The 16,502-nt window shown below is 39.8% G+C and overlaps 1 protein-coding gene across 10 annotated transcripts in view; it reads right to left on the bottom strand.

Annotated features, from left to right (window-relative positions):
• PDE4D (phosphodiesterase 4D) overlaps positions 1–16,502 on the bottom strand; it is a 968,497-nt gene that overhangs the window by 157,929 nt on the left and 794,066 nt on the right. For all 10 annotated transcript variants that reach the window (XM_069962734.1, XM_069962738.1, XM_069962735.1 and 7 more), the window contains 3 exons: positions 10,444–10,480; positions 6,705–6,778; positions 2,508–2,557 (listed from right to left, as the gene is read on the bottom strand). In XM_069962734.1, coding sequence (XP_069818835.1) covers positions 2,508–2,557; positions 6,705–6,778; positions 10,444–10,480 — 161 coding nt within the window. The remainder of the gene's footprint in view (positions 1–2,507; positions 2,558–6,704; positions 6,779–10,443; positions 10,481–16,502) is intronic.

Here is a 16,502-nt window from a genome sequence, read left to right as displayed (position 1 = left end):
CTCTGCAGCTGTTTAGTCTGTGGATATAGAATACTGTAGGTTTTTATATATGGCCGTGCACTATTCTATAAAGCTGGAGGGTGGGCCCGAGTCACACACAGAAGTTAGGTATTCCAGTTTGTCCATTAAAATTCATACAAGCTGCATTAATGCAAAGTATTTGCGATTGGCAGCTGGAACACATCTGGCGCCTGCTGGTACAGGGCAAGAGGTTTATGACTTGGCATCGGGGATGTTTTGAAAACACTCAGTGTAATACGGGCCCGGCGCCAGATCACTGGATTTATTGCAAAGCATACGGCCAGCAGCATATAATATCACCCATTATAAAAATAAGTTACATGGGGTCTGCACGTTTCTTGTAGGATTAGGACTCGTGGATTTCATGAACTTGTTGCAACACTGCGAAAGACATCTATTAATCATTATTCTTACAAAGTGACCCCCCAGGTGATTTCTACCGCCTACATTACATTATGGCCGTCATATAATCTAGAGCTGTAGTTGTCCCATTTAAACTTCCGTCTGACAGGCGGTAATCCTCATGTCTCCCTAAATTGCTGAGTAATCTGCAATTTGCAGTTAGAGATTATGAGATAGACTTGATGCCAGGGATCCAGCAATCATTTACCCTGCAATCCTCCAATAACTGCTCGAGAACTAATCACCAGAGCCAAGATCTGTAGCCCTCTGCTGACATCTAGTGGAAAAAAGTGGGAACATCAACTGAATGGTTAAGTGAACTTTGTAGTTGTCTGAGTTTGCTAGTGGGCGCAGCTCATTTCATACCAACGATCCTTAACATTAACAAAGTTTTATTTAAATAAAAAAAAAAAGCACACTGTGCACACACCAAGAAACAACTTCCAATGTATTGCCAAGTTAACAGGAAGCTTCAGATGAAGCAGAGCCAAGTTTTGCCAATGCAGAAACATTGCTATTTAATTAATAATCCTTTGATGTGTTTTGCTGTTGTTACCCAAACAGCTTTAGTCACATAATAGCGTTTTTTGAAGTTAAAACTAACACCTGTTTAACAAGCAAATAAAAGCATTTTTTTTGTTTTGCTTTTGTGTTGTTTTTAGCTTGTTTTAGGCTGGTTTTAGGCAAAAATGCAATGCAACACACACATGGAAAAAAAAAAAAAAAAGCTATAGGCAGCACTTGCATTTTTCTGGAATTTCTGTGGGGGAGGCATACTTATAGATTTCTTTGTTTTTATACAGATTTAAAAAAAAAAAAAAACACATGCACATTGCCATTAATTCACCCCTTGAATTAAATAGGGGAAAAACTGATGAAACACATATTTTGAGGTGTAAAAAAAAGTCTGCATGCTTCCTCCGCGCAGCTTCAGAGCAGTAGTCCCGGCCAGTGATTGGCTGAGCGGGCAGGAAGAGACTGAGAATGTGGATAGGTAATGTAAACTGTTTAGGCAAAGGCTAAAAGGACATCACCTGTGCAGCCCTTGCTAAACGATTATCGGGCCATCTAATAGGCCTAGTAAACAGGCGCCAATCTAGCAAGTCAGCGCTCATATACAGTATTGATTGGGCCACCATCGGCCCATGTAATAGCAACCTAAGTTTTATCTTGCATGTTTTAGGACTTAAACTGACAGCTGAAAAACATTTTTAAAAAGTTAAAGTCTTCAGACCCAAAATCGTGCTGTGCTCTGCCGCCATAATGCGGCCAAAAAAAATATGCCCATATTTTGCTTAAGTCTTAGCCAATCTTGGCCATTGTTCAAATAAGTAGTCGTGTCAGAGGCCCATCCCCTAGGAGACATTTAGAATGTATCCTATAATATCATAATTGTCAGTATGCAATGTGAGTTATCATGATGCACAATCAACAAATTCAGTTCTGCTACATCAAGCCAGGTAAACACTTTGATTCCTACACTGACCTTTTAATTTCTAATTCTATAATTATACAACATCAAGGCAAACACAGTAGGAGATAAACCATACAGCAAAGCAGTGCAATGGAACAATGGCTTCTCATCTAGACAGCGCCACACCTGTCCACAGGTTGTAAGTGGTATTGCAGCTCTGCATAATGTACTTTAATGGAACTGAGATAAAATACCAGGTGCAGCCCATGGACAGGTATAAAAGCCTATGTTCTCAATGTCAGTTAAGCAGAGGTCTAGAGGTCTATTTCCTTATAATAGAATATAGGCCTATAAAACTAACAAAAAGAACAAATAATCAGTATTTTCTGTAAGTAATACTCTGTGATCACTGATGTGGCAGACACAACAATATGGCAAAATAGAATCTAAAATCTATGAATCCTACAAGTATTCACAACTAGGAAGACAAAGCATTTATTAGAATAAGAAAAACATAACCATAAATGCCTAGCATGGCCCTAGAAGGTCGTGGCTTTTGGCATTTATGTATAAGGAACACATTATGTAACCGTTTTGCATTCTTTCTGGCAGAAAAACGTATGTCTGGACATTTAGAAGAACACACATGTCTCCAGGAGAACGGTCTTACCTGGTATACTTGCTTTGTTGATGGATGGTTGGTTACACATTGCTGATCTTCTATAAATAAAACATAAGAGAAAGTATTATATATGAGATAAGTAATATATTAGGACTGAAACAAACAAAAAAAAAACTGCTGCAGTTCTGTTAGGAAGTCAATTTAAGAACTGAGCAGCAGTGCCATCTAGTGGCCATGTTGCTTATCTGCTGCTACACAAAAACATTTGCACTAGAGATGAGCGAACCAGGTTCGGGTTCGAGTCGATCCGAACCCGAACATTCGGCATTTGATTAGCGGGGGCTGCTGAACTTGGATAAAGCTCTAAGGTTGTCTGGAAAACATGGATACAGCCAATGACTATATCCATGATTTCCACATAGCCTTAGGGCTTTATCCAAGTTCAGCAGCCACCACTAATCAAATGCTGAAAGTTCGGGTTCGGATCGACTCGAGCATGCTCCAGGTTCGCTCATCTCTAATTTGCACTGACTTTTTTTTATCATTATTTTTACTATTATTATTATTATTATTATTAGTCACTAGGGTAAGGTTTGGACATTATTAAATTATTTAAAGTTAATAGGGTTGTAAATAGTAAGATAAGTTACATGGCCCTTTCACACATTAGTACTATGTTCACACAGCGTTTTTTCAGCTCTGTTTAAATGACGTCCGTTATTTTGAGTCTAAAAAAAAAGAACGTCATTTAGCAGCCTGGCCTCCCCTTGCAATGCAATGACGGCTGTTGGTACAATATTCTAGTTTGGGGTTACTAATTGGCCTTTGGGTGCGGCCTAATTGAAAAGTTCATTGAATTTAATAGTAAAAACGGAGAAAGGACGGTGACAAAAGAAAAACTGTGTGCGAACAAGTAATAAAAAACGTCCGCTGTTTGCAAAAGACGTCCGAAAGAAATCATGTTCATAATTTTGACGTCTGCCGTAAAAACGTTCGTAATTCAATACATTGTGTGCATTGGACATCCATCTTTCCATTAACTTCAGTTCATTGCCAGTGCAGCCCATTAAATCACGGCAATAATGGACATTATTTTAAATATCAAAATCGGACGTTGTGTGAAAATAACCATATACTGATATTCAAATCTAAAATTACAGATAGTATAGTGCTCATTTTGAAAGGGCTCCTTTACACATCTGTAGTTGCTATAGATCCGTAAAAGGGCCGTGATCCATGTTTCAAAAAAAAATACTGGCAAGCCACGGGTCTGTGCAAATGCGGACAGTTATGGGTATACATCCGAATCTTGTATAAACAGAATTGCTGATGTGTGAATAGCGGCATACTCACTTTACCCAACTCTTCTCATTCCAGTGCCAACTTTTCCAGCCAATCACTGGTTATAGGGGGTAACATTTATTGGCTGCAGCGGTCACTTGTCTGTGCTGAGAGGGACCAGGATGTACAGAGTATGGCTAGACCCAGGACCTTTGGCAGGGGATCAGTAAGGTGAGTATGACTTTATTATTATTATTATTATTATTATTATTATTATTTTACACAATTCAGAGACTTTTTTAAATATATGTGGTCTTTTCAGTAAAATTTGGAAAGTAAAATAATATGACTTCACAGTTCCACAGTGGACCAGCCAATATGTTTATGGGCTTTATGGACTCTTTATGGACTCTTAGGTATACAGTGGTACCTCTGTTTTTGAACTTAATTGGTTCAGGAAGGCAGTTTAACAACCAAGCAGTGTCTTCCCATAGGAAATAATGTAGTTGTGTTTAATTGGTTGCAGCACCCACCAATAATTATCCAAAGGTACCTATATATTACATTGAAAAGTGCCAAGTTTAATCTCTACAGGACAGTCCAGAGCACCACTATATACTGTACAGTACATTATACAGAAGAAATGTTCCACAAAATGAGCAATTATAGTACAGTAGTCACTAAGTCCTCACTCATCCTTTATTGTATAGCGCCCCCCACCCCAGCACTGTAATGTATGGGAGATGGTGGTGCACTGACTGTACTACTACTGTCCTGTATATGCACTCCAGCAGTCTTATATAGTACTGTACTATATGTGATGCCTCACCAGTGCTAAACTCACCCTGCACAACCCACCATCCACGCTCACAAAAACATTCAGATGCAAATTAGCTATTGCCCAAAAAGAAGTAAACTATCTCATACTAGCGAAACTATAGTCTCCTCCATGAAAAACAATTACCACCTTTCTTTGGAATAAGAAATATAGATTGTTGGGGTCAAACTGCCTGGACCCCTACAATGGTCTTCTGTCCCTACTAATAGGAGGAGCAGTAGAGTGCTTCTCTTTTTATATACTGTAGGCCTGATTGTTCCAGTCTAATCCCATGAATTGATGGTAAATCCTGTAAATAGGAAAAACCACGTAAAAGACTTGTGCTTACATTGTCTGGTATCTGTGCAGTCACAACAAAGGTAACAAGACATTCTAAGTACTGATGAGTGAACTTGCCAAACGTTCAGGCTCAAGTTCGAACATGGCATGTCTCCTGCTGAGCGTTCGGGCTTGGATGAACCTGAACGTTTGGCAAGCACAAATACCTTCCTTAAAGGGGTACTCTGGAGGCAAAAAATATTTTAAAATCAACTGGCGTCAGAAACTTATATAGATTTGTAAATTTTGTCTATTTAAAGAGCTTAAAGGGGAACTCCGGATAAGAAAAACTTGTTTTCTATTAAAAGTACATTAAAAGTTATATAGATGTGTCTATACAATGTATTACTGTATCTGTGCGGTTCTGCCACACTGGTAGCTGATAGAAATCCAGGAAGTGAAGAAAAATGGCCTCTGTGTCAATCCACATTGTCTCCAGCTCCCACTGCTCTCCCACCTTAGGAGACAAATATTCCATGCCTCTGTCTCATATTGTGTGTGTTTGCTAGGCACAGGCTGATGATGCAGAGAGGGGGCAGCAGGTGTTTCAACTTCGCTGATTGTGCAAAAGTCTACAGAGAAATTAGGGCTGTGTTCACACATGTTGGAGTGTCATTGCAGTACTGCAGTATCTGCACAAAAATGATGCAGTAACACAAATAGATAATGTTAAACAGCAGAGAGGATAGGAGCCAACACTGCCATTCCCACCTGCACAAAAAACAAGGCATAAACAGTATATCCAATGTAAGATAATATCGGATAATTTCCTTACTGTGGGAATCAACTTCAAAGATAAAAGATGCTTGATCATAATATGTGTGTGGAAAGGGGGGGGGGGGGAAATTATTTAGAAAGTTCTTTGCTTTATTCCAATATCAGCATTACAGGTAGAGAATACAGCATGCTGTGCGGGTGGGACCACAATGAAATAATAAAGTACTGCAAATAATTCAGTAACACAATGAAACTGCAATGTGTGAACACAGCCTAGATGTTCTGCAACAGCTTTGGGCGGGGAATGTGCAGGGTGGGGGACTGTGATGGAACAGCTGAGGGAAAGCATTGCATTCTGGAACCTGTAGTACTGAGTACATCTGCTCAACCAGGAAATACAGAAACACAAAACTGAACAAACCCCCCCCCCCCCAAAAAAAAAAAAACAAAAAAAAAAAAAACAAATGGATTTTTGGAAGTTTTAAAACTGGGATCGATAAGTAAGTACTACTATATGCTTCTGCAGAAGTTTCATTTTTTTACCTCTATCCGGAGTTCCCCTTTAAGTATTCCAGTACTTATCAGTTGCTGTATCTCCTGCAGGAAGTGGAGTTTTTTTTCCAGTATGACACAGTGCTCTCTGCTGCCACCTCTGTCTGTGACAGGAACTCTCCAATGCAGTAGCAAATCCTTATAGAAAACTGCTCCTGCTCTGGACAGTTCCTGACATGGACAGAGTTGGCAGCAGAGAGCATGGTGTCAGACAAGAAAGAATACACCACTTCCTACAGGAAATACAGCAGCTGACAAACTGACGGTTGAGATTTTATAATTAAAGTTACTTACAAATTTTTATAACTTTTTGAAACAAGTTGATTTGAAAACACATTTGTTGGAGTAACCCTTTAAGCCGTAGGGTATTGCTATTGGAAGACAGAGACAAAATGGATATGGCACAGATCATGATGTGTTTATCTTTTTTTCTGCCCCTTTAATAATATACAGTGTGTAACTGTACAATGTGAACTTATACATAGTGCAGAGTGATGTCTCTATAAGGGAAATAAGTTGTTATGAGGATCATCACTTACTTGCTGGGTGCTCGATCTTGCAGGTTGGTTAGTGCAGCAAAATTATTCCTTACAGTACGGAGACTGGCCAGTACCTGAAAAGTGAACACAAATACATTAATGGTTCTGTATAAAATATCAGTGGAAGTACACACTTGTCAATATAAGAAATATAAGAAGAGGACAGGACATCCATACTGAGTAATGGTCCGAATAAACTATTGTAAAGTAGGTAAGCAACTTGATTAGAACTAATAGCTAGATATATAAATATCTAGGTCCATCTAAATTGTTAAAATTCTATTTTAATTCTAACTTTTTAGAGATCTTTTTTTTTTTTCTCTAAACGCAAAGGTTCTAATATTGTATTAAACTATATGTTTTAACATACGTATTCTTCTAGAGTACCACTAGGTGGCGATGACTATCACTATCACTGTTCTGTGGCTCTGACTAAACAAGAAGCTTGTGAATGCACCTGCATACACTCTGATCATATTTGAGCTGAGTTTTTGATTTACAAAGGAAAACACAATGTAGTGACTGATTCTATGCACCATGGATATCACTGGCACCCAGGTAGGCCCACATATTTATTATGGCTCCTATTGACGTGACAATCTTTATTGCTTGCTGTCAATAAGAAACTAAAATTTACTTTATGTCAATAAAAAAAATGGTTCTGGTCATTTGATCCAGGGTGTGTTCATGTGTTTTTATTATCACATGAACGTGGACAAACTGTTATCCATGAATTTAGTGTTCAATTAAATGACTGCAAGCAGAGATTGGTATTTCTTTCAAATCAACTGGTTTCAGAAAGTTATATAGATTTGTAATTTACTTCTATTTAAAAATTTCAGGTATTACAGTACTTGTCAGCTGCTGTATGTCCTGCAGAAAGTGGTGTAATCTTTCCAGTCTGACACAGTGCTCTCTGCTGCAACCTCTGTCCATGACAGAAGCGGTGCAAAGTAGTGGATTTGCTCCTGCTCTAGACAGCTCCTGTCATGAACAAAGGTAGCAGTGGACAACATTGTGTCAGACTGGAAATAATACACCACGTCTTGCAGGACATACAGCAGCTGATAAGTACTGGAAGACTAGACATTTTTAATTTACAAATCTATATAACTTGATATGAAAGATTTTTTTTTTCGCTAGAGTTCCCCTTTAAGAAAATTATTTTCAAATTGTATTACTCAATTGTGTGATTTTTTTTTTTTTACCACGGCTATCCTATTCATCTGAAACATCCCCATTTAGATAAATAGAACTGATTGTCAATCACATAAAATTCATATTACCCTTAGTGTGAATGACTGCCTCTTTAATATATAATTTTAAGGCCTAATAGTCAGTGCTGACTGTGTTTAAATATACCTTATAGTAGTCAGAGTTCAGTTATGATGCAGAGTTCAATATCTCTTTTACAGTTTGAGGCTATGTTTACATTTGGTATAAGACCGGCCGGTCCGTGACCCGGCCGGGCCACGGAAAGGCCGATCTCAGAGAAGATCATCCCGGCCGGTACTGCAGTATCCGCCTGATCTTTTGCGGCACTGAGTTCTGATGCGAGCGCATCAGAATTCCCCACAGCGCACAATGGACCGTGCGGCCGGAGCCGCACGCTCCATTGTGTGAACTGACAGGGGTTTCTACGCCCGCTATTCACTGAATAGTGGCCGCAGAAAAGTGGCATGTCAGTTTTCTACTACGCCGCTAGGGATCCCGGCCGGAGTGTATACTATGTGTATACACTCCGGTCAGGATTCCCTCAGCCTGTAGCACTACGTAAGTACCGCAGAAATCACGGCCGTTGTAACAACAGCCGTGATTTCTGCGGAACTTACATAGTGTGAACATAGCCTGAGGCTGGGTTTACACTCCGTATGACACCGGTCTGTAAATTGGCCCAGTCACAGAACGTCCGGTGTCAGTGAAGATCATCCCGGCCGGTATTGCAGTATCGGCCGGATGAACTTCATTTGTGCTAAATTGGGATGCAGGCGCATCTGTGTGCATCCGCATCCCAATTTACCATAGCACACAATAGAAGGTGCGTGAACCAGTTCTGTGCGGTTGCACAAAACTGAAATTTCAGCTTTTTCTGCAGCCGCTAGGGATCCCGACCGGAGTGTATACTATGTGTATACACTCTGTCCGGAATTCCATTGACTGCAGTGCAACATAAATTTTCTATTAATTGCAAATGCAAATGCAAATCGGCAACAACGGCTGTGATTAATAGAAAATTTAAGTTGTGTGAACATAGCCTTAGCATTAAATGATCACATTTCGGAAGCCTGCAGCCACTATTAGGTAGAACTAGCCGCATACTGTTTTATTACTGAGTTTAATGACCAATCAGTAAACTCTTAGGCTCCCTCTAGTGGCGAAATTGTATTGTATCAATATAGCTATTATGCTTGGAGCTCCAAATGTAGATAAATCAAAAAAGAAAACAATATTTTTGAAATTACTCCAAAATTACTCCAAGGTGAATACTGACTTTAGGCATTATGGAAGTCAATGGAAATAGTGAGAAACTACTGCAATACATCCATTAACTTATGTTTTACCATGTGTGAGTTGGAGGGGCCAGTCTGTGGTTTGTGGGTATAGAGACAGAGACAGACAAAACACAACTATAAATGGTCCCAGGAGAATATTACGATAACATAGATTATGGTAACTTGATATCCAGGAAGACCTCTAGACTATCAGAATCAAAGATATAGATCCCCTGCCGTCTGCTTACATACATAATATGTGGCTATGTAAAGCTCCGGTCACCGTTTATTAGTGGGAAATCCAGATAAGTTCTCAGTATGATTGCTGATGGGTTCTGTACATAGATATTACAGTCTGCATCTCAGTATGCTTTTAGTGACCTCCCTCTCTATGGAAATATCATGTATCAAGCTGTGACGCTATATACATAAGCAGGCTCGGTTTGGCCCACATGGGAGCAGGGGAATTCCCCTGTGGGCCCTACCCCAAAGTGGCCCCTGAGCATAAGGTGGGCCTCCCTATTTAGCAGCAGCAGGGTGATATATAATCCCCCAGCACTGCTGTACACCCCTGTGAGTTATCCGTGGCTGTCCGTTTCAGGAACTGTCCAGAGCATGGAAGGTTTGCTGTGGGGGTTTACTTTTGAAACAATGGAGTCAGGAGACCCAGTCCTCTGCAGAATTGAGGGTCTGTATTCTGTGGACTTCCACCAAACTGTCTCCTATGCCACAAATCTATCTTCCATAGAAGATGATGGACGTGCAATGCACACAGTATATAAAATGACCTAGTCTGTGCAGACGTCAAAATAATGATTATGACAATTATTTTTGGACGTCTACTCCAAACAACGGACGTTAGTTTTTAGTTGTTCACGCACATTTTTTTATTTTTTCACAGTCCTTTCACAGTTTTTACTATTAAATTCAAAGGACTTTTCAATTATAGACACACCCAAAGGCCAATTAGTAAACCGAAAGTAGAATAATGTACCAAAAATGGAGAGGAAAAAGGAATCCTGGCCGGAGTGTATACAGAGTGTAAACACTCCTGCTGGGATTGCATAGACTTTAATGTGATCTGTAATTTTATTAAGCATCTACGGTCGTTGTTTAATGAAATTATACGCTGTGTGAACTTAGCCTAAGCCTGCTTTTGCCCGGTATGTTCCCAAAGGGAACATGGCCTGAAAGAAACATAAACCCATGTAGCTCTTTATAACATGGCTTCATATCATACAACTCACCTGAGCAAATGGTGTTACAATCAAGTCATCTCCATGTCTGTAAATTAAAGAAAGAACTATTTAGAACATTATAGAATTACAGATAATACATATAGTAACTTAGTTTTGGTCCAATTGTGCTATTACTTATATTCTAAGACATTTCTTACCGCTATTTTAACACCCAAATGATTGAAGGGGTTTTCTCAACAATATCACTCCCACTAACTACCAGCCCCCTCCCCATAGGGTCATTGGAGGTTATACACTGGTCATTTTAAAGGGCATTCCTAGGCTTGTTTAAGGATGATAGTAACAGGCTGAGAACAGGTAGGAAAGCCTGCACGATTATAAATGAGCGCTGCTTCTAAATATTGCACAAAGAGTATTGAGTTTGGTATCATAAAAAATCTAAGATTGTAGGGGTTAAGTGCATGATGTCATAATGTATACAGGCCTGTATTTGCAATTAGGCACTTGTGATCCTTTATCCGAGTATCATATCGGCAGTTGTGTGTTACCAAAGACTTAAGAATAGAAGGATCTAAGGGTAATGATTTCTGACAGCCTTAAAAATGAGTCATCACTGCAACCACGTGGTAGGGAAAGGAAATCATATGCTTTGCTGTATAGCTAGAGGTATAACCAGTAGGAAGAGGGAGGGATCCTGCTGTATAGAGAGAGGGATCCTGCTGTATAGAGCTCTGGCGAGACACATCTGGAATACTGTGTCCAGTTCTGGAGACCCCAGCGGCTCGCCCCTTCTAATAATGGGGGGGGGGCAGATTGGTGCTCAGGAGGTGGTACACACCCCCAGTGTTCCTGAAGCTTCCCAGACAGAGGATTTCAGAATAAACAGCACAGGAACTGAAGGTAACAGACATACCTTCATCCTCAGTGCCCCGTGCCTACTAGGGAGCTATCAGCAGGTTAAATTAGTTTAACCTGCTAATAGTTCCCCTTTAAATCCAAGTGCCTAGGGCAGCAGGAGCTGTAAATACATCCCTGAATGTATAAAAAATGTCCTTGGCAGTGAATGAGTTAATCTGGCCTTTAAAAAAAGATGGTTTCATCAAGTGTTTAATAACCGGCCTGGAGGTGTACCATTAGGAGAAAAAAAAAATCACAGTTCCTCCTTAGACAGCTGTAGAGGTTTATTAAATGTAGTGCAGGTAGCACTGTTATGTGTACCCTGTATACAGCCTCTGGCCATATTAACATAACGATTTTCTACAGCCGTTATTTGATACTTAAAATAACGGCCTTTTTTTTTTCATTAACAAACAATGGCTGTGGTTTACTAAGTTCTAATGGCCGTCATTGCAATAACGGCTGTTGGAACATTACTATTATTCTAAGTAAATATTTATTCTGCAGACATTAAAACAATGTTTTATTTGTCCCTTGCATGATTGCTAACTGGTATCTCTCTTCGGCCCTACAATTAAGCCCTGGGGGCATCTGAGTATGGGAACCACTGCAAAACTAGGCTGCTATAGGTAAAGCCTGTTTTTGCAGTGTCTTGACCTGTCGGCATTGTTACAACAGTAACCTAATTGTTAATTATTATGGACTGGATGGGTTACAAAAGAAAATACTTTACATACAGTATACGTGATATTGGTATTGGATAACTTGGTCCATAAGTAAACATAGTAAGGGCCAGTTCACATGGAGTAAAACTGCGCGGCATTCGGAATCCCGCCAGACTCCGTGTCATACTGGCTGTCTATGGGAGGGCTCGTGCGCCTCCTCTCTCCGCGCCTCTCTGCTCGGAAGAATAGACATGCCCATTCTTCCATGCGGAAAGAGGAGGCACAAGCCCTCCCATAGACAGCCAGTATGACAGACAGAATTCCACCAGTTTTACTCCGTGTGAACTGGCCCTAATAGAGAAAAATTATGCTGTGCGATTTGTGTGACAGCAACACTAATAGTAAAAATTACAATAATCATAAGAGAAGCTGATCTCTCACAGATCTGGCACATCTCATTCATCCAGTACAAGAAGATCCTGTACTTGACAATGTGACCTCTACCTAAGTTTAGATATGACGCTACACATTTTATGAATGATACTCCTTCCTATGCCCAGCATGTGTGCTTATTCCTTTGACCCTTGACAGTGAACTTCTTACACACTGGAATTCACTCTGACATCTACAGAGTTTCCTATGACAAAAGTGTGTGGTCGGTGTAGTTTACAAGAGCTGCCACTGCTGGGCTATAACCATAGGGTGATTACTTTAAGAAACACTGTACAAGGGAGCCCACAGGATTATCCACCCATCTAAAACCAGTCGTCTACATTATAGCACTGATATACTGGGATTGTAAAGGATTGATCTCCTGGAGGTAGTTCTCCTTTCAGCAGCCAGCCAGCACTGTACTCTGTACTGATGAAGGGCAATAACCATGAAACAGCTGTGTACAGATGAGTAACCTACAGAGTTGTCTGGCTTGGTTTATATTCCATGTCATTTACTAAGGGTCCATTTACACAGAAATAGTATCTGACAGATTATCTGCCCAAGATTTGAAGCCAAAGCCAGGAATGGATTTGAAAAGAGGAGAAATCTCAGGCTTATTTTTACAACCTGATCTCTATTTATAGTTTGTTTCTGGCTTTGGCTTCAAATCTTTGGCAGAATCTATCAGATAATCTTCTATGTGTAAATGGACCCTTAGGCTTCTTATCAGAGTCACACACTGACTTAAAGGGAAAGCTGCCCCTAAAATGTGGCATCAGCTGCTTTGTATATTCTTCTTGAGAATGTTTAGTAGCTCTGAAGAGAATTAATGGAGCACTGGCTGCACACATATTCTGCCCCTATTAATATTACAGTTGACCCCCCAGAATTAGTGTAGGTCCCAACAGTCTGACCCCATTGATCTGCTGATTATCGCCTATCCTGTGACTGCGTGTCTGTCTTTCTTTTTAACCTCACTTTTAGTTTCTGGCCCACTTCTGTTTAAGGCTATGTTCACACTACGTAAGAGACCGGGCGTTGCGTGACCCCAGCCGGGTCACGGAACGGCCGGTCTCTGACCAGATCATCTCGGCCGGTACTTAAGTACGGCCGGATGATCTTTCGGCCGTGGAGCTCTGATGCGGGCGGCCGGAGCCGCTCACTTCACTGTGTGAACTGACAGGTCTTTCTGTCAGTTATTTGCGATGCCGCATAGATCCCGGCCGGAGCGTATACGATGCGTGTACGCTCCGGCTGGGATCCCATTGAAAGTAAGGTTATGTTCCACCCCGCAAAACTACGGCCGTAGTTCTGCGGCGAGAACTACGGCCGTAGTTTTCCATAGTGTGAACATAGCCTAAATGTTTGTTGTTTAAGTTATTCTGAAAGCCCCTATAAAATACAGTCAAATTTATTAAGTATATACTCTGCAAGTACTGCATTCCTGGTGAGTAGTTACTTATTCTGCTGACATTGATACAGTATTTTATTTGACCCTTGCATGATATCTGGTATCTCACTTCTACCCTACCACTAAGTCCTGGGGCATCTGAGTCCAGGAAGCCATTGTTAGGACAGCTTCTGTTTGTTAGTCAATCCCTCATGGGCAGACAGGGCAGATACTGGCAGGAGACATTTAAATACAAATACAATTTCCTAGGTAACAGGTGGTCTTTGGTAAAGTTGATATGTATGGTGATGACACTATTAATCTGCTTAATTAGACCAGAATTTGTGACAAATTTTGATGCATTTTTTGTTATGTCCCTACCTAGGCCATGCCTCTTTATACAGATGTCTAAAACACATAATAAAAATGGGGAAAAGACCTGTGCACCAGTCATTTCACAGAAGTCTGCTGCAGATGTACTAATGTGTCTGTGGCAGACATTTGTCTTTTGAACAAATATTATAAGATTTAAAAAAAATGTAGAAATGTAAAAATTGAGATGTATTTTAAGATGTTTATCATCCAAAACATGACATTTTAAGCTGTAAATGGCCCCAAATTGGCATGTTGATTTATTTTACGATCATATAAATTACAGCTAGAAACCTATATCCACTTTAGGTTGGATAAAAAAGTCTTTTGATTATTCAGTTCAGTAAAACTTTTTGGGAAAATGATAACCCTTGTTTTGCCAATATTTTGGGCTGTAAGGAATTATCATTTTATGGTTCAAAATACAGACATGAGATCGATATGTGAACATAGCCTAAATATGAAGGCATGAACTTTTTGGGTTCATTCACACACACCGGATCTGCAGCAGATCCGCAGATTTCATGCTGTGTTCAGTTATTTAGTTCAAATCTGCTGCAGAAAATCCACTGCGATACGGTGTGTGTAAAGCTACCCTTAGACTACATTCACACATAGCAATCGGTCAGTATTTTAATGAGTATATTTAGCTAACACTAGGTTTTTGGCCCAGTCCCGATTTAGGCTCAATAAATACCGGCCAAAATGCAATGTGTGAACAAAGCCTTATAGCCTAAGCTTCTGCTTTCATGGTGTGGTGTACTAGTTTAGTCCTGCCTGTGCTTTGTTGGCATTCACCTTGAAGTAGCTGTTTCTGCCCAGAAACAGGTCATGTAGCACAGGAAACGGTGGCGTCTAAATATTCAATTTGAGATAAAGGTTGTAACCATAGTGAACCATGGTAACACTGTTGGACCTAGATACAACACGGATCCATTAAACTTGCTGAACTGTGTAATTATATCTGTTACCTGGTTCTTCACTTGGTTTTTTTTTTAATCAAGCAGCCACTATGGTCTCTTATGGAGGTTGTCCACTTAGAGGCCTCATAGATCTAATGAGACCACATCTGGAAAACTGTGTTTAGTTGTTTTATCAAAAAAAGAACCCCCACCTGAAAAAAGATACTGATAAAATTGAATGGATCCAAAGACGGGGGATGATCTCAAGCAGAGGTGGTCGGGTAATCTACAATAACTCAATGTTGCTCTCACTAATTGTCACTAATGTCTCTTTAATTATAGGAACACATTTACTGAAATGTTTTTTTTTCTTGATAGTTCCAATCTGCCTAAAAGATTATTTCTGAGAATTACAGACACACTTAGGTATATCCACCACATTCCATCTATAAAAGGATGAGGGCGCGAGCCAGGACTTCCCCATATATGTATGTGCACCCTGAATGTATTTATAGAAGCTGACTTGCATTCCAGCACACTTATCATTTAGTGCACACGTCCCTGCATTGTAGATAAAGATAGAGAATATTGTTCTTCCAGTCAGCTGCTCTTTCCATGAAAATGCCCTTAAATAAATTATATTGTAGACTCTGCATATTTTATGAGTAAGGTTGGACTGGCCCACAGGAGTCCAGATCAACTTTTACCTAGAAATCCTACTCCAAGTCATATAAACCTATATATAACAGGGCTATGCTTCGCTCTGAGGCACATCAGTATTTTAAAAATTATTGGGTCTCTATTTGTGACTGTGGAATAGATATACAGTAACTATCTCTCACTCCACTTACCTTCACTGACCCAATTTAGCTACAGTCTATGTATTAACCATCAATTAGGCTATGTCCACAAGTGTTAGATTCACCTATGGAAAATCCAGTGTGTCATTTTCAAAGAATCCAAGGATTTTTGCCAGTGGAGTGAATACAGACTCATATATCTATCACAATAATCCAGAGTAGGATATTTATGGATAACATTTTACAGATCATTTCTGGGTCTTGACAATAACAGATTTGGCTTTTTCTGGAATTCTGAGAACTGAAAATTTTCTTTGTACTTGTAAACTTTTGGAAAACCAATTATACTTTTGCATTGTCCCATGTCAAAGCATAACATTTTCCAATGAGACGAATAGGGTAAACACTGGGCTAAATATAACAGTTTACATTACTATGATAAGCAGACACAGAGAAGCAGAATATGTGGACCAAGAAAATACAGGGCAGAGTGCAACTAATATGGTCATATTGTGCATGTAATTTGTATGCTTTATGCAGACTGCATGAAAACCCACTCTGTATACAGTCTTAATATAACATATAAACTTTCCCTTTTAAGCTCAAGATTTTAAAGTAGAAATCCATACAGCTGTAAACAGTGTTA

Source organism: Dendropsophus ebraccatus, chromosome 3 (assembly GCF_027789765.1).
Source record: "Dendropsophus ebraccatus isolate aDenEbr1 chromosome 3, aDenEbr1.pat, whole genome shotgun sequence".
Classification (NCBI taxonomy): domain Eukaryota; kingdom Metazoa; phylum Chordata; class Amphibia; order Anura; family Hylidae; genus Dendropsophus; species Dendropsophus ebraccatus.
The sequence above is the reverse complement of the archived record's forward strand: the minus strand, read 5'-3'. Positions and strand labels throughout refer to the sequence as shown.